This window comes from Mauremys mutica, chromosome 9 (assembly GCF_020497125.1).
Source record: "Mauremys mutica isolate MM-2020 ecotype Southern chromosome 9, ASM2049712v1, whole genome shotgun sequence".
In the NCBI taxonomy this organism is placed as follows: domain Eukaryota; kingdom Metazoa; phylum Chordata; order Testudines; family Geoemydidae; genus Mauremys; species Mauremys mutica.
In genome coordinates, this window is record NC_059080.1 from 14549578 (window position 1) to 14575441 (window position 25864).

The following is a 25864-nucleotide window of genomic DNA, read 5'->3' on the forward strand; positions in this document are numbered from 1 at the left end:
GACCAGGAAAGTACACCAGCCTAATTAAGATTGAAGAATGCACACAAACTCAAGTCATTTGTATCCTGATTGAAAGAGATACCTTGAGGCCTTAGTGCTACTGTAAGATGGTCATAGTTATAAATTGATAAATGTAAATACATCAAAACAATTACAACTTTTTTTTTTACTTCTCAAATATCAAACATATCTGTCACGCCAGGAGGCTAAGATAGGGATGCCTAGGAATCTGTGCTGGGATCAGAGTTGTTGATATAGAAAATGGTGGGAACAGTGAGGCCGAAACACTTACACAAACTACTCGTGTTTATGGGTACTAAATTTACTGCAAATAACCACTTGTGGGTAGATTTTTTGGGGGGGGGGGGGAAGATCATGGAACGAACTAGATCTTACTGTCAAGCTCAGTGAGTACACTTGCTCAGTGTGCAAAAGTTCAAAAAAGTAAATGGTGTTCAATTTTTCTAAAGAAAGGGATGGAGAATAACAGCCGTGTTATATAATGGTATTAGTGGTATACCATAACATTGTTAGTTTTTGGATTTGGTCACCCTATCTTATAAAGGGTAAGGAAGAAATAAAAAGTGTGGAGAAAGGCAACAAAAATTACTAAAGGCATGTAGATCCTTCTACGTGAGGAGAGATTTAAAAGATTAGAACTACATCAGAGGTGGCATGGCCGAGCTATATAAAACAAGGAATAGATGGTGTATGTAAGGTCAGTCAGAATACTTCTGTTTGCCTTTCATATGTTTGTCCAACATCTTGACAGGGGTGCTTAGTGATGGTATGGGAAAGAGCCTGATGTGCAAGAGGCATACTTCCCATAATAGCTACAGGTCTTCTTTCCCCATGGAAGTTGAAGCGTACTCTGCTCCCTGGCTTGCCTGTTGACCTTAGCCTGGGCTCTCTGATGGCTCTGTGCAGTGACTGCACCAGTCTTAACCTGGCTTCTGAAAACTGAATGATTGTGGGAAGGATTTTCCCAGTTATCAGTGGGAATGCTGAATTTCTTGAGGCCTTGCTTGACCTCTTTGCTCAGGAGTTTTGGTCTCCTTCTGTGTTGCAGGGAGTTCTTAAGTTGGCAATAGAGCACAGCCTTTTGCAGTCAGTCTTGAGGCATACATTCTACATGTCCCAACCAGCTAAGTCTGCAAAGGTCCAGCATATTCTGCTTAGACTTTAGGCTGGTTCTTTCAAGGATCTTGTTATTGGTGATCCATTGGTACCAAATAACTCCAAGGATTTTTCTAAGACAATGGAGGTGGAAAATGTTGAGTCTCTGCTCCTGCTTTTGAAGTACATGACCCTGGTGACAGCTTCTAGCCATCCCTTTCCTGCTGGCTGGGAGACACAGGGAGAGGGAAGGGGTAAGAACAGGCTGTGGTGCCAAATCCCACAAACTCTCTCACTAGTCTAGCAAAAATGCGAAGACCTTCAGAAAGGGCCAGTGCCTGGAGCCACAGTATTGGAGAAGCTCAGCTTCTGTGCGTGATCCTGACATTTGCTTTTCCACAAGAGTGATGAAAGCAAATTGTTTGCCTTTTATTGGGATATTAAACTGTCCTTGGTAGCATCTGGTATGCGGGTAATGGACCATTGTTATGATAAAAAGACAATGCTGAATTTCTTAAGCATGGAAGAAGTTAAATGTCTATATTTAAAATATTCTTGTAAAATATTTTAATCCCTTCTATATTAAATATAGAGCACTGGAAAAATGCAACATGGCACTCATCTAATGGTTCTAGTCACATTGCAATACACTAGCAATTCACTCTGTGGTTGTGGCTACTGTAATGTAATCAGTTCAGTAGAGCATATGACATGTCCAATAGTCACTTCAAGCATTATTCTATGTTGTGCTGTTTTATGTATTTATTGTTTTTGAGTGATTCTGTAATTTGAGTAAAAACAATGAGGAGTCTGATGTCAGATTTGTTTGGGCATAAGCTTTCGTGGGTAAAAAACCCACTTCAGAGTCACTCCATGCAGATGAGGAACTGAGCCATAATGTAGATTGTGACTTTCCTAAGGTCAAATAGGAAGTTTGTGGCTCAATGAGAAATTGAATCCCAGTGTACGGAATCATGACCTGTCCGTAAGACCATCATTCTTTTCTTTGCATCACTTCCTGATGAGGTTTATCCTGAATTTTAAGTGTGAAAGTCTCCTTAAGAATTGTGAGCTTTGTTTTTAAAAAAGGAAAGAAAAGAGAGCTGATATAAAACGGTTTATAATTTCTTTCTAAGTCTAAGTGTAAATTAACATCAGATAATTTGCTTCTCTTTGTCTGTATTGCCATTTATAACAAATTCTGAATTAAACCTGATGTGGGATTACATATTACTGGGTGGTTTGGTCAGTGGTAACTTTTATATTACAGGTATCTGCTGCTACATTTAAGGAAAGTTTGACTAAAGATATGTGTTAACTTCTTAACACTGAAGTGAACTGCATTTCAGTCTCTTCTCTCAATTTAGCTTAGCTCAAGTGAGGCAGGCCACATTGCAAAATAGCGCTCAAGTTGGTGTATCCACTCTCGCACTGTACTCACTTGTGTGTGATGCCGAGACTTCTGGAGGCACATCCCATAGTCCTTAGTGCTGTAGTAAAATGAATCTCTTCCTAAATTATTTCCCAAGTAAATTGTGGGAGAACTTTTGTCTTTTTTTTTTTTGGCACATGGAGAGAGAAGGCATTGGAGCTCTATTGGCAGTTGAGTGGTGCTAGCCTGTGGTTGTGTTAACACCTGATGAGTTGTGCATTCTCAAGTTTTAGCTTATGCCTTGTCACAAGCCAGCCAATTTGAGTTAAAAGTAGTGCTAAATTCAATTTCTTTTGTGTAAGGGACTGGAGTTAGGGGCAAGTTATAATTTGAGTTACTGTATATACTCGTTCATAAGCCAAATATTTCTGGTAAAAAAGTGAAGCTTCAAAGAGTGAGGGTTGGCTTATAAACGGGTCTACACCAAAATTTGATGATTTTAAGCTCTATGGAATTATTGAATTGAATATCTAATACATTGTCATTTTGTTTTCCTGGAGCGTCCGCAGGCATTGAGCCCCTCAGCTCCTAGTGGCCGTGGTTCGCTGTTCCCAGCCAATGGGAACTGCGGGAAGTGGCAGCCAGCATGTCCCTCGGCCCACGCCACTTCCTGTGGTTTGCCATTCCCAGCCAATGGGAACTGTGGCCACTGGGAGCTGAGGGACTCCATGCCTGCGGACGCTTCAGGTAAGCAAAACATCCCGACCTGCCAGCGGCTTACCCTGACAGGCCGGGAGCCAAAGTTTGCCGACCCATTTATTGATGTCAATACTGCAGCCTTTTAAAGTTGCAAAGGCTTTGTTTAGTGGACTAGATTGGCTTGAAATGAATACTAAAAGAGCAATGCTGCAGAACTGCATGACATTTGACCCATGCATTTCACAAAATGCTATACCTTACAAGCCAGTCAGAAAAATACAATTAACAATAGTACTATAGCACTGGTGTTAGTCTGCTACTGTGTAATTTGATCTCTTCATGCATTTCTGCCAATGGACCGCGTAAGTCTCGAGCCAATATGAAAATATAACGTACAGAATCGATGGAATCTCTAATAAAATAGCCTTTTATCGCCACAGACATGCCAAAGAACAATAATAATTTGACAGTGATAAAGCAGGTGACGTTCCCATATAAAGTCCTACAAAATCTATAACAATAATAATCTATTTTCATAGTAGTATTTAAAATGAATGGAGAAATCAAAAGAAAAGTCTGCTTATCACGCAGCGTTCAAACTTAGTTGTTGAATATGCAGAAGCAAACAATAATTGCGCCGCTGCTCGTGAATTCTGTATCAATGAGAAGCAAGTAAGAGAAGGGCGAAAAAATAAAACAACACTAAAAGACATGCCAAGAAGCAAGAAAAAATGTCCAACGGGGTGCGCTTCATTTCCTGAGCTGGAGAAAGAGCTCAATAATTGGGTTGTTGAATGTTGACAATGGGTACGATGTCACTAAAATTGGAATTCGTCCGCGTGCTCTGCAAATGTAGAAAGACGACAAATACAAGTCAGTAAAGCCGTCAGTGTTTGTCGCATCAGCGAGTTAGTGTACTTGTTTCTTGAGCCATCATGGTCTCTGTCTTTGTCAGCGAACAAAGATAGCGCAATCGCTGCTGAGAGATCTGGAAGAAAAAATCGAATCTTTCCAAAGGTTTATTATAATATATCGAAAGGAATATGCACTTGAGCTGTCACAAATAGGAAATATGGACAAAATACCGATGACATTCGATCTCCCAAGCAACAGAACAGTAAGCGGTGTTGGTGAAAAAACAATTTTAATTAAAACCGCTTGCCATGGAAAAAAATCCATTTTACGGTGGTTTTATCATGTTTGGCAAATGGATAAAGCTCCGTCCTGTTGTTATTTTTAAAAGAAAAAACCTTGCCTAAAAACATTAAATTTCCTGCTGGTGTCATCCAATGTGCACTTGAAAAGGGATGGATGGATGAAAGTGGGACTACTGAATGGCTGAAAAAAGTGTGGAATAAGAGACAAGGAGCACTTTTCAAGAAACCTGCTATGCTTGTTTGGGACATGTTCAGGGCATGCAGACAGATGAGGTGAAAGATGTGGCCAAAAAAATGAAAACTACTTGGGCTGTAATATCTGGAGGCTTAACTTCAGTTCTACAACTGCTTGATGTCTGCCTGAACAAACTCTTTAAAGACAAGCTACGCAAAATGTGGTCCGTATGGATGTTCTCAGGCATGGCGAAGTTGACAAAAGGCGGGAATCTTATGAAGCCCAAAATCAGTCTGGTTGCCCAGTGGGTCAAGGACGCGTGGGTGTCCATTCCCTCGGAAACTATAGAAAAATTATTTTGGAAATGCTGTATCAGCAATGCACTTGACGGGTCAGATGATGATGCCATATTTGATGATGACACAACAGAGCCTGATGATGAGAAGGAATCTGAGTCTGAAGATGACACTGCCGACATCTACAATGCAGGAGCAGCTGTGACTGAAGCAGAGTTTAATGAACTGTTTGGTGAATCAGAGACTGATTCGGACTTTGAAGGATTTAAAGACTTTTAAAGTCTTATATTGTTCTGAGGTACTTGTTTTAAATATCCATTTACTGATTTTAAATATTGACTGTAGTTTTGAAGGTGAATACATATTTATTATAACAGTTCTTTTGTTAGATTACATTAAAATAATTCTAGCAACACTTTTGAGTGTTTCTTGTGATGCAAACTTTTAAAATATAGCAGGGATCCTGGCCCTGTAGGGTAAGCCGCTGGCGGGTCGGGATGTTTTGTTTACTTGGAGCGTCTGCAGGCACAGAGCCCCTCAGCTCCCAGTGGCCGCCGTTTGCCGTTCCCAGCCAATGGGAGCAGAGGGAAGTGACACCACTTCCCGCTGCTCCAATTGTTTGGGGATAGCAAACTGCAGCCACCGGGAGCTGAGGGGCTCCGTGCCTGCAAATGCTTCAGGTAAGCAAAACGTCCATGCCCACTAGTGGCTTATCCTAACGGACCAGGAGCCAAAGTTTGCCAACCCCTGAAATGTAGGGTCAGCTTATGAAAGGGTCATACAGTTTTTGCCATTTTTACCTATCCATCTTGGGGAGTCAACTTATTAATGAATGAGTATATACAGTAACATTGTATTGAAGTAGAGCTCCAATTTTGGGTAGAGTTAGAAGCTTAATTTAGTCCTTGCTTTTGTACCATGTCAGGTGTTTGTGATGTAATTCTCAAAAAGGGGAACTATGCAAAAATTAAGGGGGTAGTTAAACAGAAATGAAAAGGTACAGTGACTTAAGTGAAATCCCTGCAAGCTCCATGGGTGCTTTTAAAATACACCATAATAGAGGCCCAACTTAAATGTATACCCCAAATTAAGAAACACAGTAAAAGAACTAAACAAGAGCCACCGTGGCTTAACCATCTAAAAGAAGCAGTGAGAGATAAAGACTTCCTTTAAAAAGTGGAAGTCAGATCCTAGTGAGGTAAATAGAAAGGAGCATAAACACTGCCAAATTAAGTGTAAAAATGAAGTAAGAAAAGCCAAAGAGGAGTTTGAAGAACGGCTAGCCACAAACTCAAAAGGTAATAACAAAATGTTTTTTTAAGTACATCAGAAGCAGGCAGCCTGCTAAACAACCAGTGAGGCCTTTTGATGATCGAGATACAAAAGGAGCACTTAAAGACGATAAAGTCATTGCGGAGAAACTAAATGGATTCTTTGCTTCAGTCTTCACGGCTGAGGATGTTAGGGAGATTCCCAAACCTGAGCCAGCTTTTGTAGGTGACAAATCTGAGGAACTGTCACAGTTTGAAGTGTCACTAGAGGAGGTTTTGGAATTAATTGATAAGCTTAACATTAACAAGTAACCGGGACCGGATGGCATTCACCCAAGAGTTCTGAAAGAACTCAAATGTGAAGTTGCGGAACTATTAACTGTGGTTTGTAGCCTGTCCTTTAAATCGGCCTCTGTACCCAATGACTGGAAGATAGCTAATGTAATGCCAATATTTTTAAAAGGCTCTAGAGGTGATCCCAGCAATTACAGACCGGTAAGTCTAACATCGGTACCGCGCAAATCAGTTGAAACAATAGTAAAGAATAAAATTGTCAGACACCTAGAAGAACATAAATTGTTGGACAAAAGTCAACATGGTTTCTGTAAAGGGAAATCGTGTCTCACTAATCTATTAGAGTTCTTTGAAGGGGTCAACAAACATGTGGACAAGGGGGATCCAGTGGACGTAGTGTACTTAGATTTCCAGGAAGCCTTTGACAAGGTCCTTCACCAAAGGCTCTTACGTAAATTAAGCTGTCATGGGATAAAAGGGAAGGTCCTTTCATGGATTGAGAACTGGTTAAAAGACAGGGAACAAAGGGTAGGAATTAATGGTAAATTCTCAGAATGGGGAGGGGTAACTAGTGGTGTTCCCCAAGGATCAGTCCTAGGACCAATCCTATTCAACTTATTAATAAATGATCTGGAGAAAGGGTTTAAACAGTGAGGTGGCAAAGTTTGCAGATGATACTAAACTGCTCAAGATAGTTAAGACCCAAGCAGACTGTGAAGAACTTCAAAAAGATCTCACAAAACTAAGTGATTGGGCAACAAAAATGGCAAATGAAATTTAATGTGGATAAATGTAAAGTAATGCACACTGGAAAAAATAACCCCAACTATATATACAATATGATGGGGGTTAATTTAGCTACAACGAATCAGGAAAAAGATCTTGGAGTCATCGTGGATAGTTCTCTGAAGATGTCCACGCAGTGTGCAGAGACGGTCAAAAAAGCAAACAGGATGTTAGGAATCATTAAAAAGGGGATAAAGAATAAGAAGGAGAATATATAATTGCCCTTATATAAATCGATGGTACGCCCACATCTTGAATACTGCGTACAGATGTGGTCTCCTCATCTAAAAAAATATATATATACTAGCTCTAGAAAAGATTCAGAGAAGGGCAACTAAAATGATTAGGGGTTTGGAACAGGTCCCATATTAGGAGAGATTAAAGAGGCTAGGACCTTTTAGCTTGGAAAAGAGGAGACTAAGGGGGGGTTATGATAGAGGTATATAAAATCATGAGTGATGTGGAGAAAGTAGGCAAGGAAAAGTTATTTACTTATTCCCATAATACAAGAACTAGGGGTCACCAAATGAAATTAATGGGCAGCAGGTTTAAAACAAACAAAAGGAAGTATTTCTCCACACAACACACAGTCAACCTGTGGAACTCCTTGCCTGAGGAGGTTGTGAAGGCTAGGACTATAACAGCATTTAAAAGAGAACTGGATACATTCATGGTGGTTAAGTCCATAAATGGCTATTAGCCAGGATGGGTAAGGAATGGTGTCCCTAGCCTCTGTTCGTCAGAGGATGGAGATGGTTGGCAGGAGAGAGATCACTTGATCATTGCCTGTTAGGTTCATTCCCTCTGGGGCACCTGGCATTGGCCACTGTCGGTAGACAGGATACTGGGCTAGGTGGACCTTTGGTCTGACCCAGTACGGTCATTCTTATGATACATCGTAAATTACTGATATAATTAAATGACTGACTAATGTCACTGGAGACCTCTTCTCTCCTGCCCCCTCCCCAACTGTAATGAATCATAATGGTATTACACTTCTTGTTTGTTAAATCTTTAATGGTAAGTTATAGTCAAGGTCCTTCACTTTCAGTTTTTACCAATTTTTTTTAATTGTTTACCAAAAATTTCCCAGGTTTTACAAAACCTATTTATTTTTTTTACCATTTTTTGTCCAAAATTTGGCAACTCAAATCAGAATACTGATTAAGAAAATCCAATATACTAGGTAGGTGTGTTTATGCTAATAATAAATTAGTCTAAGGGTATGTCTACTCTACCCGCCGGATTGGTGGGCAGTGATCGATCCAGCAGGGATCGATTTGTCGTGTCTAGTCTAGATCCGATACATCGACCCCAAGCCCTCTCCCATCGACTCATGTACTCCAGCGCCGCGAGAGGCACAGGCAGAGTCGATGCGGGAGCGGTAGCAATCGACTCACCGCAGTGAAGACGTAGCTGTTGATGTAGCTGAAGTTGTATAACTTTGATCGATTTCCTTCCCTCCACCCCCCAGCGTAGACCAGGGCTTGATGTAAATGCAAGGCTGCCTGTTTAAAAGAAAGCAATGTAGTGGAAGATACAAACACACACTTATGTACATATGTGTATGTCAGTGCTCAAGTCCTAAAAAGAGAGATGCTGGAACTCCACAGATCTGTCTACCCACTCTGGAAGGAGAGATGGCAGCTTGGTGAGCTGGGCCGCTCAAGTCACCGAGTTGCTGTCTTTCCTTGCAGAGTGGGAAGCTAGATCAGAAGTACTTTTTGTTGCTTTATTTTCTGTCCTCCCTTCCCCTAATATTTACCCAGATCACTGAAGTAAATGTTTTGCACTGATTTTTCACCTATTTTTAAAATTTTTGCAATAAACACTGATAAGTTTTCAGGAAATTGTAAACAAAATAGAAACGGAAAACAAAGGGCTTTGGTTACAGTATGGCGATGCATCACTGTGGGAGATGCTATAGCTGTAAAAAATTGTAATTTAAATCTTTTTTGCAGTTATTTTTGGAACTGTTTACCAAGTTCAGCAAGGTCATGATATAGTTGCCCTTGACATTTTTGTATCCAAGGAGAGTCCAGAGTGATTCCAAATAAATGTGTTTTTTAATTTCACCCAAGATGCAGGAACTTTTGGTGTATTTGAACTGTTTTGTATAGAGATTTGGCAAATGTAAGCAAAATATGTTACAGTACGTTTTTAACAATGTATTATAAAGTTTATTGTAAAGAAATAACTAGGTCAACCTCTGGATGACCTGTCTTCTAGAGTTTCTTTAGTTAGCTTTAGGCTAGAGCTCCACCTTGTGATCTTTCAGCATGATACATTTTCTTTTAAAAGTTAATAAGTTAATTATGTTTCAGTAAAACACAGTCTTCTGAAATTCATCCATAAACTCATAATTCAACTTAATTTTGCCAACAAACACTGAAAGCTGTATGAAATATATAAATAGACAAAATTAAAATGCTTAAGTACTAAAGATATGAAAGATATTTACAGTTTCATGATAATTAGAGACACATGTTGACCTTGGCAGATGCATATACCAGTACCAGGTGCCAAAGGTCTGACTTTAAATCTGTGCTTACTGTGGATAATTCAGTTTTTTGCTGGTTGGAATGGCATCTGCAAAATAGACTTTTTGCCTTCTTCTCTGAATTGACTACATCAAAGTATAATTTTTTTTGTTTAAAAAGGATCTAATAAGATACTTGTATAACAAAAGCATGTGTCTGCCCTTTTACTGTTTATGGTCCCAATCCTTCTCATAACCTTAGCACCCCTTTGCTGGGGTTAATGTTGTAAACTCCTGTGTCATCCTGCTGATATGTAGAGCATTTTGCATGCTCATGGTACTATATAAATAATTTATTGATATCTCATATGTTGAGAAAGTTGCTGGCCAAATATTAGGACCCTCCTCTCTTCTGTTTGTCTCCCCTCCCAAAAACATAATCCCAGAACACTTCTATTTTGCATAACACAGACTCTTGAGCTCCAGGATACAGGTTCATATCCCTCCTTTTATTCTATAATTAGAAGGTAGAAATTCAACACTTACTTCAGGAAAAATCATCTGGTTTTCTTTCTTGTTGTCTGTGCTAGAAATCTAATTATGAAATTTACGGTGTGTTGCAAAACTCCAGATATCTAGTTTTAATAGATGGTCTTTAATTTCAGAATGAGAGATGCACCAAATATATAATTTAAATTCTATGTTGAGATTTTTTTAACAGTTTATACATTCCTTTACTCAGTTTGTGATGATTATATTCTTTAAAAGTTTGTATCATCCTGTGCTAGAGGATGATATAAACATTTTTCCCAGTAGGGGTTTCATAAGTGGTCGCTTAACCGCAGACTAATGTTGAGACTTTGGGACCTTGGGCTGTTTTTATAAATTCTGGATAGGACTGTACTGTGGTGATTACAGATTAGGATTGAGCATTTGACTGTTTCAAAAATAATTGGTCAATTGATGGGTCATATGTTATAAAATAATGTAAAAATGGTCAAATATTTTGAAGCATGAGTCCCTGGCCATCTTGGCTGATAACGATTGATGGACCTATTCTTCATAATTTATCTAATTCTTTTTGAATCCCAGCGATATTTTTGGCCTTCACAACATCCCCTGGCAATGAATTCCACAGGCTGACTGTGCATTGTGTGAAGAAGTACTTCTGTTTTAAATCTGTTGCCTGTTAATTTCATTGGGTGACATCCAGTTGTGTTACGTGAATGGGTGAATAACACTTCCTTATTCACTTTCTCCACCCCATTTATGATTTTGTGGACCTGTGTCATATCCACTCTTTAGTCATTTATTTTGTAAGCTGAATAGTCCCAGTCTTTTTGATTTCTCCTCTTATGGAAGCTGTTCCATACCTCTAATAATTTTTGTTGCTCTTCAGTATTCTTTCAATTCTAATATATTTTTTGTAAGATAGGGCGACCAGAACTGCATGGGCATACCATAGATTTATATAGTGGCATTACAATATTTTCTGTCTCATTATCTATCACTTGCCTGATGATTCCTAACATTAGCTTTTTTGACTGCTGCTGCACAGAGTAGATGTTTCAGATCTCTGAGGTGCCACAAGCACTCCTGTTCTTTTTGCGGATACACACTAACACAGCTGCTACTCTGAAACCTGTCTTGAGTGGTACCAGCTGAATTAGACCCCATCATTTTTTGTGTATAGTTGGGATTGTTTTCCAATATGCATTATTACTTGGAGACAAGTGAGCTGATTTTCAGTGGCACTCATGCTGCCCAGGTCCTGGCCACCCATCTTGGGGGCTCTGCATTTTAATTTAATTTTAAATGTAGCTTCTTAAACATTTTAAAAACCTTATTTACTTTACATACAACAATTGTGTGTGTGTGTGTGTGTATATATGTATATGTATGTTCTATATATATAACACACAAACTTATAGAAAGAGACCTTCTAAAAATGTTAATGTATTACTGGCACGCGAAACCTAAAATCAGAACGAATAAATGAAGACTCGGCACACCACTTCTGAAAGGTTGCCAATCCCTGTTTTAACTAGTTACTGATCCATGAGATGACTTCCCTCTTACCCCATCGCTGCTTACTTTGCTTAAGAGCCTTTGGTGTGGGACCTTGTCAAAGACTTTCTGAAAGTTCAGGTACACTGTATCCACTGGATCTCCCTTGTCCATATGTTATTTGACTCTCTCAAAGAATTCTAATAGATTGATTGAGGCATGATTTCCCTTTACAAAAGCCATGTTGAGACTTCCCCTATATATCAGACACACAGATGAACACAATAATTCTGTTCTTCACTATCATTTCAACCAATTTGCCTGGTACTGAAGAAAGGCTTACCAGCCTGTAATTGCCAAGATTGCCTCTGGAGCCTTTTCAAAAATAGGCATCTGATATAGAGGCTGATTTAAGTGATAGGTTACATAACACAGCTAGTTTTATTTGAGCTCCTTCAGAACTCTTGGGTGAATATTATCTGGTCCTGGTGACTTAATCCTGTTTTATTTATTTGTTCCTAAACTTCCTTTATTGACACCTCAATCTCTGACGTTTCTTCAGATTTGTCACCTAAAAAGAATGGTTCAGGTGTGGGAATCTCCCTCGCATCCTCTTCAGTGAAAACCTATATAAAGAATTAATTTAGCTTCTCTGCGACGGGTTTGTGTTCTTTGAGCGGTCTTTTAGCACCATGATCATCCAGTGGGCCCCATTGATTGTATGGGAGACTTCCTACTTCTGATGTACAGAAATGTTTTTGTTCATTTTTGTATCTTTTGCTAGTTACTCTTCAAATAATTGTTTTGGACTGCTTAATCATACTTTTACACTTGACATGTCAGAATTTATGCTCTTCTGTATTTTCCTCAGTAGGATATGACTCAATTTTTAAAGGATGTCTTTGTTTCTAACCACCTCTTTGACTTTGTTTATCCATAGTGGCATTTTTTTGATTATGTTGCTTTTTTAAAAATTATGATAATAATAATAATATTTGGGGTATACATACAGTTTGAGCCTCTATTTTGATGTCTTTAAAAAGTTTCCATACAGTTTACAGGCATTTCATTCTTGTTACTGTTCCTTTTAATTTCTGTTTAACTGACTTCCTCATTTTTGTGGTGTTTCCCTTTTTTGAAGTTAAAATTTACAGTGGAGCGTTTCTTTGATATTTCCCACCCCTACAAGGATTTTAAATTTAATTACATTATGGTCGCTCTTACCAAATGAATCAGCTATATTCACCTCTTGGACCAGATCTTGTATGCCACTTAAGACCAAATCAAGAATTGCTTCTACCCTTGTGAATTCCAGGACTAGCTGCTCCAAGAAGCAATCATTAATGGTTTCTAGACATTTTACTTCTGCATCCTGTCTTGAGGTGACCTGTACCTCCTGTCCTGAGGTCACAGTTTATTCATTGCATTTTTAAACAGCAATATATTGGGCTGGGTGGTGATGGTCAGTTGTGCACTGGAATAAGTAAAGTGCTGGTTGTGGAGTTACCATTAAGTTAATGACACCCTCATTGTGAATATTGCCCCATCCCTCAGGTACTAGACCGGGTGGGCAAACGTTTTGGCCTGAGGGCCACATTGGGTTATTAAAATTGTATGGCAGGCCATGAATGCTCACAAAATTGGGGGTGGGAGTGAGGGCTCCAGCTGGAGGTGTGGGCTCTGGGGTGGGGCCAGAAATGAGGAGTTAAGGGTGCGGGAGGGGGCTCCGGGTTGGGGTTTGGGATAGGGTGAGGGCTCTAGAGTGGGGCTGGGATGAGGGGTTTGGGGGGTGGGGGTGGGGATCAGGGATGGGGCAGGCTGTTGGGGCACAAGAGGGGATGAGGCTCTGGGGTGGGGCTGGGAATGAAGGCCTTGGGGCACAAGAGGGGGCTCTGGGCTGGGATTGAGGGTTCGGAGGGCGGGAGGGGGATCAGGGCTGTGGCAAGGGATTGGGTGCAGGCTCCGGGCGGCGATTACTGTAAGCAGCTCCCAGAAGCATGTCCCTCCTCTGGCTCCGAGGCGCAGCCAGGTGGCTCTGCGTGCTGCTCAGGCACCATCCTTGCAGCACCCATTGGCCAGGAACTGCCTGCAAATGGGGTGATGTGCAGAGTCGCCTGGCCACACCTCCATGTACTACGTAGGAGCCGAAGAGGGGTCATGCCAGCTGCTTTCCGGGAACTGCGCGGAGCGGGGCAAGCCCCCGACCCTGTTCCCTTGCTGGCGCACTGGAGCGGGGCAAACCCTACTCTGTTACCCGGCGGGAGCTGAGGGTCCGATTAAATGGTCTGACGGGTCGGATATGGCCTACGGGCCATAGTTTGCCTGCCCCTATACTTGATGCATGAGGAGCTTTTGCACTAAGGACACCAACTGTCTTTTTCACATTGTCTGCGTTGGAATTCAGAAGACTACCTGGAAGCCATGAAAATTTCACCTTGAACAGTTGAAGTTTAGCTAAATTTTAAGCAACTAAGGTCTTATAATGGGAAGTAACTATAGGTGGTATTTCCAGCTCTGCCCATAATAGTTCACTGTTGCACTAGATGGCAGTACTTTTTAATTTTTTGTCCAGTATTAGTTTTCTTGCTAGCATTCTAGATGGACCAATAAACTGCTGTAGCAATTCTTATGCTTCTGTTTGTAACGGGGATAATATCTATATTGAGGAGCTGTTGAGAATTAATCAGATACAGCTTGTTAAAATGCTTTCAGTATAAAAATTGATGTTAATCTGGCATATTAAACACACTGAAGAGTAGACCAGCAGAAAAGTCAATATCTCTTAGACCCCCTTTTTGTGTATTTTTAACATGTACTACATGTGGCATGTAGTATTCACTTGCCGCATGCCCCACTAGCACTGGTATAAATAAGGCTCTGCTTGGGCGAGTAGTGTAAAGATACATCAGAAGTTTAGGGTATGCACCCTAAATGGTTCACAGTGCCTTTTATGTCAACACTTTTATTTTTAGCAGTTAAGTGTCCCACTGCCTCCCTTCTGCCAAAGCTTTTCCCCTTTGGTGAAAGGTTTTGGCAGCTCCCTTCTGTCGGAGCTTTTCTCCGCTGCCTTCTCCTTGCCAGAGCCTTTCACTGCATTGTGGACACTGCCTGCTTTTTTCACTGTGGTGTGTAGCTACTGCCGATGTAGACAAGGCCTTAGTTCAAAGAAGAAATTGAGGTTTTGTTCTTTAGATTAGTCTTCTAAAATGATCTAGACTAATAAGAAACCTTTTAGGCCTTCTTTATACATAATCAATATTCTCCTTACTGCTTCTAATGAGATTTTTTCCCCCTATATATCATTTACCATGTTTTGCTGTTTGTTTTTTTTAATATTGTGATGCTGTTGCAGGAGTTTGGGGAGAGATTTTGGTGGGGGAAACAGCACTTATAAAAATTTGTAATTTAAAAGGAGAAAAGTAAACTTCTGATCTTCTGAAATATATGTGAAAAGGCTGATATACAGTAGAAGACATTAATAACAGTAAAATTTTTGCGCATTTCATTAAGAGTAAAGATTGACCTGGTTGTGTTTTTTTAATAGGAATTGTCTTTTGTGAAAGGAAGAAAACGTGCTTGCCCACCGTAAACTGTTTTTTGAACATATTTCCAGTACAGTGGTGGTCCAGAAGATGATAAAGAAATGATAGCAGCTCCAGAAATACCAACTGATTTTACTCTCCTTCAGTAAGTAACAGTGCTTAATGCAGCCATAACAAGGTTATTCTGTCAAGTAGTTACAGTGATTTAAATCTAAAGCATTGCTTGAATGGTGTCCTGTGTTTCCAGGGGAGTTAAAATAGCTATCGTATAACTGGTTTAACTTTATTTTTTGCTATAGATTTTTAGAATCTTTAATGAAGCGTTTTGCTAGTAGGAGAAGCTATTGTCATGGTCACAGAATAGTTTCCATTATAGAAACATTTTTCTGATACTTATAACTTTCTGAAAAACACTTCTTTTGGATTAGAAATTTTCTGGACAGAAATATGAGTAATGTCAAGTCGTTGTCTTCCTGTTTTTGGAGACAGATGTTGATTGAGGTCTCTTTTTAAAGGGCTAGGATTGCTTAATCCTTAACGGAAAGTGTTGCTTTTTTGCCAAATGTTTGTTCGTTTGTGTGTGTGTGTTTTTGATAAACTTTAACTGTAGATTATATCACTTCTCAGATACTTGTGATATCTTCCTACTGGTTCTCCAGTCGTCCATAATCTTCCAGGGTAGACAAAATCTGGGTTCCTAATGTGGGGTTTTTTGTTTTTGTTTTTGTTTTTTAAATAGGAGAGGAAAAGCAAAATGCATCTCATAGGTACAGACAGAAACCTTTTAGGCCTTCTTTATACATAATCAATTTTTTCCTTTGTAGTTCACTTTTAAGAAATTCTAAAAACCCTTCTTTGAGTCATGACTTCAGCTGAAAAGTACCTAAAATTCGATCTCTATGTAAAATTAGTGCTTAATGAAGAGTACCAACTTTCTTCGGGTTGGTTGAGGATATTAAAAAAGTAGTGGTGGTGGGGGGGGGAAGATGATGTGATTGGAAAAAATTGATTTAGAGCATCATCAGTAGTATTTAAGACTTTTTTAAAAAATATATTGATTAGCAGAGTCTAATAGATTTCTAAGGTTAACTTTCTGTTATCTGTTACTAAGCCCAGTCACTTAACCCTATTACTCCCTACCCTTCTCTTTTCCTCTGCCTCCACTCTCCAAGAAAATTAAATACACACAACTGTTAAATCAAGAAACAGTTTCTCCAAATTGTGTGCATGTCCCCAAATTGGATTTGGGTTTGTGTGATTTATTTGCTTCTTCACAATGTATTTTTCGGAAAGGTTTTTAAATTAAAACTTTTGTGTGATATGTGTTGTGTTTATGTAAGACATAGGTTTTGTCTATTGTTTTTCTTGAAAAGTCTATATGGGCATTTTTTATTTTAAGAATATCTTATTTTGGTTTAGTTTAAATTGATTCCTAATCAGCTTAAAGCAAATTGAAATAAATGTGGTTTAACCAAAATAGATTTGTATAGTATCTGAGGGCTAGCCATGTTAGTCTGGATCTGTAAAAGCAGCAAAGAGTCTTGTGGCACCTTATAGACTAACAGACATTTTGGAGCATGAGCTTTCGTGGGTGAATACCCACTTCGTCGGATGCATGTAGTGGAAATTTCCAGGGGCAGGTATATATATATATATATATATATATATATATATAAGCAAGCAAGAAGCAGGCTAGAGATAACAAGGTTAGTTCAATCAGGGAGGATGAGGCCCTCTTCTAGCAGCTGAGGTGTGAAAACCAAGAGAGGAGAAACTGGTTTTGTAGTTGGCAAGCCATTCACAGTCTTTGTTTAATCCTGAGCTCATGGTGTCAAATTTGCAGATGAACTGAAGCTCAGCAGTTTCTCTCTGAAGTCTGGTCCTGAAGTTTTTTTGCTGCAGGATGGCCACCTTAAGATCTGCTATTGTGTGGCCAGGGAGGTTGAAGTGTTCTCCTACAGGTTTTTGTATATTGCCATTCCTAATCAGTCACACTAAGAGGTGTTGACTGTCATGCAAAGGGCACTTTCTTTGTTCTTAGACTTGGGTCTTCAATTGAATGTGGGAAAATGCACACTGACTCCCATATAGAACATACAATTTATAGGGGCATCCCTGGATTCCTTGGCATCAAGGGCCTTCTTTTCTGTGAACAGGTTCATGATGCGTGTCTGAACTATTCAAGGGAGCTCTCAGACTTCAGTCAGAAACTGTCATCAACTTCTAGGTCACTTGTAGGCTTGCACTTTCATGACAGAACATGCGAGATTACACCTCTGCAGTTTCTAGGGCTGTCTCAGGTCAGTATACTTGCCAAACAGACACAGCCTAGACCAGGGTTAGGCAACCTATGGCACGCGTGCCGAAGGCGGCACTCGAGCTGGTTTTCGGTGGCACTCACACTGCCTGTGTCCTGGCCACCGGTCTGGGGGGCTCAGCATTTTAATTTAATTTTAAATGAAGCTTCTTAAACATTTTAAAAACCTTATTTTCTTTACATACAACAATAGTTTAGTTTTATATTATAGACTTATAGAAAGAGACCTTCTAAAAACGTTAATGTATTACTGGCACGCGAAACCTTAAATTAGAGTGAATAAATGAAGACTCAGCACACCGCTTCTGAAAGGTTACTGACCCCGGCCTAGACAAACAAGTGTCAGTTCCTCAATAGGTGAAGCACATACTAGAGCAGTGGAAGGTTCATCACTACATATGCACGGGAGATTACTTCCTTCAATCGACGCCATGGTAAACATAACCATGGATGCATCTCTCTTAGGATGGAGGGCACACCTTAGTGCTCCCATGGTACAGGGTAAATGGTCGCCCCAAGAAATCACCAGGGGGAGTGAAAGTTCACGGGATTAAAGTCGAACTGTACTGCAGAGCTACAACAGATATTACTGAATAGTAGGAAAATTCTTCAACAGTAGAGATATTTAGTCACTGGTGTGAATTCCAGAAAATTACTGCTGAATTTGCCTCACTTCTGCTTGTTCTGGATTACCTACTGCAACTAAAGAAAAAGGACTGTCAGTGCTCTCAAGATTCGTTTAGCCATCTTAACAACTTTTCATATCACAATTGAGAGGTTTTCACTGTTTACTCACCCTACAACCATAGGCTTTATGAATGGTCTGGGAAATCCTTTCCCACAGGTAAAAGTCCCCAGGTTGGGGGCCGTAATTTATTTCTTAAAGCTCACGAAACCTCCTTTTGAACTGATGGCAACCTGCTTCTTACTGAATTTGTCTATGGAGACAGCCTTCTTCGTGGCTATTACATCAGTCTGCAGAGTAGGAGCAACTGGGGCCTTGATGGCTGATCCTCCATTCACAGTATTATACAAGGATAAGGTTTCCTTAGTCACATCCCAATTTCTTTTCTAAAGTATCTTCTGAATTTCATCTGAATCAGATCATTTACCTAACAATTTCTTTCCAAAGCCATGTAATTCCAATCTGGGGACTGCTTTTCATACTCTAGATGTCAGGAGGGTATTAGCTTTCTGACTAGATGGTCTAAGAAATTTCCAAAACGATTTAGTGCTGGTTTTTTCATTTGCAAACAGATCTAAAGGTTCTGCTATTTCTACCCAAAGACCAGCAAATTGGTTTTCTGCTTTGTAATTTGCTTGTTACATTGCAGCCGGCATTCTACCTCCTCCTTGTGTGCTGGCTCATTCTATGAGGTCAGAGTCTACATCTATAGCTCTACTTAATAGTGTCCCAGTATCTGAGATTTGCAGAGCTGCTACATGGTATTTGGTATATACCTTCTTTAGATGCTATGCCCTAGTCAGTGCCTCTAGATCTGATACAGCAATTCTTTGCTCCGTTCTGGACTCAATTCCAAAGCTCATTTCTCCTTACGGGGATACTGCTTGGCAGTCACGTGAAGTGGAATGCTCATAGGGACATTACTCAGAGAGGGAGAGAGGTTACTCACCCTGTGCAATAACTGTAATTTTCAAGATGTGTTCTCCTATAGGTCTCCTACCTTCCTTCCTTCTGAGTTTTCTTCTGAGACTCGGTGATGGGTGGAGAAGGAATTTGGGGTGGTTCACCCGTGCAGCCTAATATACTCTCAGTGTATGTATGGGCTTGAGCAGTCACTGCTAACAATAATCTCTGTTAGAAGGTGTGTGGGGCACATGTGCACCTGAAGGGAAGCACCCATAGCTAAACACATCTTGAAGAACTAGATACTGCACAGGGTGAGTCATCTCTCTCTTCTGAATAATCTTGCCATTTCACAAAACATCAATTTAAGCAAATTTTGCGCAGTTAACAGTCTGAACTTCATACTCTTTAGTCCCTGACTCAGGAAAGCATCACTATTCAGGACAACACTTTAAATATGTGCTTATCTTGGTGCCTTGTGTGTAGGCACCTAAGTGCTGTTCTGAATAGGACTGAACTGAAGCACATGCTTAAGTACCTTCCTATATCAAACCTAAATTAAGAACAAATCAGGGATCAAGAATATTTGAATATTGTGAATATATGACATCAATCGTTACTAATATGACAGGAATGGTTTTATTAGCGTCTAGTCTCTGCAGTGGCTTATCATACAATTAAATTACGGTAATAAAATATATTTGTAGGGATAAGACTTTTAAAAGCACTTTGTAAACATGTTTTGAGCAAAAAGCATGTCAACATTTTCATTAAAATTGAACACAGAATGTTATGTTTTTCTTGGCTGTCCAATTTACATGTTACAAAATTTGAGTTTTGATAAAATACAAAGCTACTTCAAGTATGTTTAATTTTTTTTCAAAGTGGGGGCTAGGTAAAGATAACTAAAGGGTGTGCATAAAGAGGAGGATTCTTACTATCTCTTTATCTGTTTTCTAACACATCTGGTTGAAAAAGCCAGAATATTTTTTGTGAATTTTTTTGTTGAAAAATTTTTTTTTCAACCAGCTTCAATGTTCAATAGTTGGATTTCTGTAAGTTTTTTAAAAAAAGGAAAGAAAATTCCACAGTCATTTGATTTCACAGAAGACACCTTCCTGTGTTGTCAGCAGAAAGAACCTTCTATTTACAGTTCTCTAGCATGTTAATTAGTTGTTAGGACAAAATGGATTTAAAAGGAAAAGCCTAAATTTAAATATTTGTTCATACTGAGTTGACATAGTCTTATTGAAGATGTAGATAATATTGCTACAATTATTTTGGCAGTAAGGTTTCTGAAAGTAAGTAAACATTTGTTTGTCATTACAGGGAGTCTGAAACACACTTTTCTTCTGATACAGACTTTGAAGATATTGAAGGAAAAAATCAAAAACAAGGCAAAGGAAAAGTATGTTCAGTTTATCAGGGATATTGAAACACTTGAAATTTTGTGCAGACTGAGAAGTACAAGAATTGTTTTAATGCTGGTTATGTGGCTATACCATTGTGGGGGGAAAAATTGAACTAGAAATATCTAAACTTCCTTTTTCTTTTAAAAAATGCAAAGTAATGGATGTTGGAAAACATAATCCCAACTATACATATACAGTGTTGGGGTCTAAATTAGCTGTTATCACTCAAGAAAGAGATCTTGGGGTCATTGTGGCTAGGTCTCTGAAAACACCTACTCAATGTACAGCAGCAGTCAAAAAAGCTAACAATTTTGGGAATCCTTAGGAAAGGGGTAGATAATAAGACAGAAAATATCCTATTTTCTCTATATAAATCCATGGTACACCCACATCTTGTATACTGTGTGCAGATCTGGTCACCACATCTCAAAAAAGATCTATTGGAATTGGAGAAGGTACAGAAAAGGGCAACAAAAATGATTTAGGGGTATGGAACAACTTCCATATGAGGAGAGATTAAAAAGTGTAACTTTTCAGCTTGGAAAAGAGACAACTCAGGGGATATGATCAAGGTCTATAAAATCACGAATGGTGTGGAGAAAGTAAGGAAGGAAGTATTATTTACTCCTTCTCATAACATAAAAACTAGGGGTCACCAAATGAAATTAATAAGCAGCAGGTTTAAAACAAACAAAAGGAATTTTTTATTCACACAACACATAGTCAACCTGTGGAACTCTTTGCTAGAGGATGCTGTGAAAGCCAAGACTATAACAGGGTTCAGAAAAGAACTAGGTAAGTTCCTGGAGGCTAGGTCCATCAGTGGCCAGGATGGGCATGGATGGTGTTCCTTGCCTCTATTTGCCAGAATCTGGGAATGAGTGACTGGGGATGGATGACTAGATGATTACCTATTCTGTTCATTCTCTCTGAAGCATCTAACATTGGCCACTATCAAAAGACAGGATACGGGGCTAGCTGTACCTTTGGTCTGACCCATATGGCTGTTCTTATGTTCTTACATTTGTAGTGATTTTAAACTTGCTTTTGATTTGATTGCAGACCTGTAAAAAAGGGAAAAAAGGCCCAGGAGAAAAGGGGAAAGGTGGAAACGGAGGAGGGAAACCTGCTGGTCCAAACCGGATGAATGGACATCACCAACAGAATGGTGTGGAAAACATGATGCTGTTTGAGGTTGTTAAAATGGGCAAGAGTGCTATGCAGGTAAGATTTGAGTCTCTTTAGGCTTAAAGGGATGTTCAACTTTAAGTTTGGCTGCAAATTTAGTTAAAAAAAGTTTTTATAAAAATTAAACCCACTACAGGTTTTTCCCCAATTTTTAAACAATTTTGTTTAAAAATCTTTAAACAAATATTCCCTTACAGTGTTTGAAACCCAAATTTTGCATCACTAAGAACCTAAATGTGAAACTGACTGACTGAGTTGGTTTTCATTGAGAGATGAAAACGTAATGTGTAAATACTGACGTAAAATGGAAAGACTCTTAATAATATAGTTTCTCAAATATAGGATGTTTTCATTTGTTTACATATGATTTTTTACTTATTCCTTTAAGTAGCTTGAATGACTAAATAGATATAGATCATGTTTATAGTTATGAGGGGCACATAATAACAGTAAAGCTGCAATATAAAGTATGTGGGGGGTTACCAGTGCTTGCTAAAAAGCTAAAGTAAGGAGAAAGGATTTTTGTGACCATTTAATAACTAAGGGTAACATGGGAATTCTTAAAATGGGTAAAGATAAAATTCCTGGTATTGTGTAAAGTTGCTACCACTAAAGGTCTATCTATTTCTGCCGCAAATTAGTGCAGCTTAAATTATCTCTTGCAAATCTATATCACATGAGCAGGAGCTGGATTGGATTCTTCTCTGGAAATTTGAGGCTGATTAATAAGTTTCTTAATCAGACACTTCTCCACCTCCCCTTACTAATAGGATTGCAGAGCCTTTGCACTAAATTCTGTCATTTGTTGGAAGCACAATATTTATATGCTTTTGTCAGCTGCACACACTTAATGGTCCGTTTTGTGCTTGTATATATTTACAGGGTAAAGCAGGAATCCATTTCTGGAAGGAAAGTATTGTAATAGTAAAGGGTGATTCAAAACCTTTACTCAGTATCAGTCAGTAAATTTCAAGGGTTCCATTTGTGTGTTCTGAGAAGCCGTTGAGAAATACTGTTCACTTTCTCATCAATTTATTCAAAGCTAATAGAGTTTTTATTTTTTCTTTCTACCTCTTTCCCCTGCCCTCCGCCATGACCCAGTCTGTAGTGGATGACTGGATAGAGTCATACAAACATGACAGAGATATAGCGCTTCTTGACCTCATCAACTTCTTTATTCAGTGTTCAGGCTGCAAAGGTAAGAAGTATAGTTTTGGAAGCATGTTAAATTAAAATACTTTCCTAGCTATTCTACATCCCTTTTGTTTAGATAATTGTCTGCCAAATCTCTCTTTAGTAGTCTTTGCTGTTATGCTGATGGTGTAGTGAATACCTTCTCACTCTTACGGTTAGTCTATACTAGGCAGTTGTACTGCATTAATTATACTGGTACAGTTAAAATTGTAGAATCCTCCTAGACTGGGTGCAGTTATGCCCGTACAAAAGTGCTTTATATTAATATAGATCTTCCGTACAGAAAAGGGAGTAACTACACTGATATAACTAATTTTATAGCATAATAACTTCATCCACACTAGGGATTTTACCTGTGTAACTATTTTAGTTAGGGGAATGACTTTTTTCAGCAAAATAGAAACGCAGGTGAAACTTAAGTTCGAATCATACTTTAGCCAGCCCACACTGGAAAGACTGTGATTTTCTTTTTTTTTTTGCCCCTTGATGAATTTCACTATAGTTGAACATTCCAGAAAGACTTTCAGCAATTTTGTTGGCACTGACTGTCATGTGATGCCTCTAATTTGTTCCATTTTAGAAATTGGATTTGAGTTGGACATTAAATAGTTTCATCTGTTGCAAACATTTAACTTTGAAGTCTAATACAGCTTTTTCTTTTTTTGATTTGAAAGATCTTTATTGCGTAGTCTTGAGATAGGTGGCCTAGAGAGGCTCTTATGTTATTCCTGTGGGGGGTGGGGTTTTTTATTTTATTTTTATTTTTTTTGAGTCTTGTGATTCCCCTCCCATCAATCTCGTTCATTCGTCTCCATTTTTCTCTTAACTTCTCCCTTTTCAGAAGAAAAGACTGTAGATGGCTCACTCCAGAGTCAATGGGGTAATATTCTAGATGGGGTGTATGTGTGTAAAGTGATGTTCATCAGGCATTTCCTCATCCCTTGAACATGCACATTACCTCCAGTACCCCTCTAGAACGGAGGTTCTCAACCTTTTTCTTTCTGAGCACCCCCCACCCCACGTACTCCTAAAAAAACCCTCCAGGGCGTAAGGAGGGGGGCGCCTTGGGCATAGACGTAGTTTTACTTCTATTGGGGGGAAAGGGGGAGGGTCTGGCGGCGCTTGGGCCAGTTCCTCATGGTGGGACCTGGAGAGGGAGCACCATCTCCATCCCCTTACTCACCTCAGCGGGCCACCCTGCCTGTCTGGGTTGTGGGGGGGAGGAGTGCAATCAAAAATTATAATTCGAAGTGGGGACTCTAGGGTGCAGGTAGGAGGGCAGCTAGGGGCTCTGTGCTGGCAGGGGTATGTGTAGCTCGGGGCAGGGATAACTAGAGGGTTGCTCATGGGGCAGCTCTTGGTGCAGGCGAGGATAGCTACGGGCTGTGCGCAGGCAGAGGGTAGCTCAGTGCAGGGACGGAAATAGCTAGGGACGGGTGCAGGCAGGGAGGTAGCTAGGGGCTGTGTGAAGGCAGGGGATAGCTCAGCGTGTAGGGTCAGAGGTAGCTAGGGGCTGTGTGCGGACAAAGGGGTAGCTCAGGGTGCAGGGATGGGTAGATGGGGGGCTGTGTGACTGGGGGCTCCCCACCACGGTTGCTGCCCCCAGAGGGTTCCCCCCCACCCGGGTGGCCCTTACTGGCTGCAGTCAAAAACAGCTGGGAGCTGAGAAGCAGCTGCAACCCCAGGCAACAACAGCAGGAGATGCGGGAGTTCTGACTCCATAGCACCAGCAGCAGCTGCCCTGCACGGCTTGACTCCAGCTTCTGGCCTCTGACCTAGCCAAGGGGCCGGGCTGGGGGAGAGAAGGAGATGATGGGGTGTGGAGCTGTCCCTAGGACTGCCATGGTCAGGATAAGATTCTTCAGTTCGGGGAGGAGGGGGGCACGATGCCCCCAGTACCCTTCAACTCTGCCCATGGGCTCAGGACTTTCATCTCATGGGGAGCGCTGGGTTTCAGACTTCAGGGCTGAGGATAGAGGCTTCAGCCCTGTGGCTCCACTCACGGCTTCAGTCCTGTGGGGGGACACTGAGTCAGGGCTTCAGCCCTGCAGCTCTGTTCCCAGCTTCAGCCCCACAGGGAGTGCCAGGGCTTGTGGCTCTAGGCTTCAGCCATGCAGCTCCTGGCTTTAACTCCACAGTGACACCTGGGCTTGAGCCCCAGGGAAACACCAAAACTCAGAACTCCTGGCTTTTACTCCCCAGGGGACACTGGGTCTCAGCTTTAGTCCAACCGGGGGCGCCGGGGCTCAGGGATTCAGCCCCATGGCTCCCAGTTTCAGCCCTGCAGCTTGGGGCTTTAGCCCCGTGGCCTGTGGTGGGGATGCTTGGGTTTAGCCCCAGTCCTGGTGCAGAGGCGCCGGGGTTTGATGATTCAGCCACGGGGACCTGTGGGGCCCCCTGAAATGGCTCTCAGCCCCCCAGGGGGCCAAGGACTCTCAGTTGAGAACCGCTGTTCTAGAGCTCCGTACACCTCCAAGAGCAGGACTCAGTTCAGTAGTGCATCTTTTTGATGTTGGCACCAAAGTTCCAGAGTCCTTTATTTTTTACCATGATCCATGTCATGAAGCAGTGAGTATAGTTGAAATAGGAACCAAGAGGTCTTTTTTATGCCCTCGTATCACTTTTTAAAATCTACCTGTTAATGTTTGTAATGACTTAGATGTCTGTAGCTGAAAACTTCTTCTAAAACATTTTATGGTACCAGTAACTGCGGAAAATCATTATATGATTCTATTTAGCACGTTAGATACTGTAAGATTAGTTCACATGAATGCAGTCTCTCATCCAGTGTTGTAGTCAGGCGCAAATGCCATTCATTCTCAGAAGTGAGATATTCCATGTTATCTACAAAAGCAGGTGTGGTACTTGGGTGATTTGTAGTTCAATCTTGAGTAGGAGAGGTCTTCTAGGAGCCCCCACTTCCCAAAACATACCCTTTGTCATCAAAGGCATCACACCACATCAGACCTCT

The 25864-nt window shown here is 40.4% G+C and overlaps 1 protein-coding gene across 1 annotated transcript in view; it reads left to right on the forward strand.

Annotated features, from left to right (window-relative positions):
- Positions 1-25864, forward strand: part of STAG2 (stromal antigen 2) — a 174916-nt gene that overhangs the window by 53107 nt on the left and 95945 nt on the right. Inside the window, exons 2-5 of the mRNA XM_045030088.1 lie at positions 15197-15339; positions 20429-20507; positions 21574-21735; positions 22801-22897. Of these exons, the coding sequence (XP_044886023.1) occupies positions 15296-15339; positions 20429-20507; positions 21574-21735; positions 22801-22897 (382 nt within the window). The 5' untranslated portion in view covers positions 15197-15295. The remainder of the gene's footprint in view (positions 1-15196; positions 15340-20428; positions 20508-21573; positions 21736-22800; positions 22898-25864) is intronic.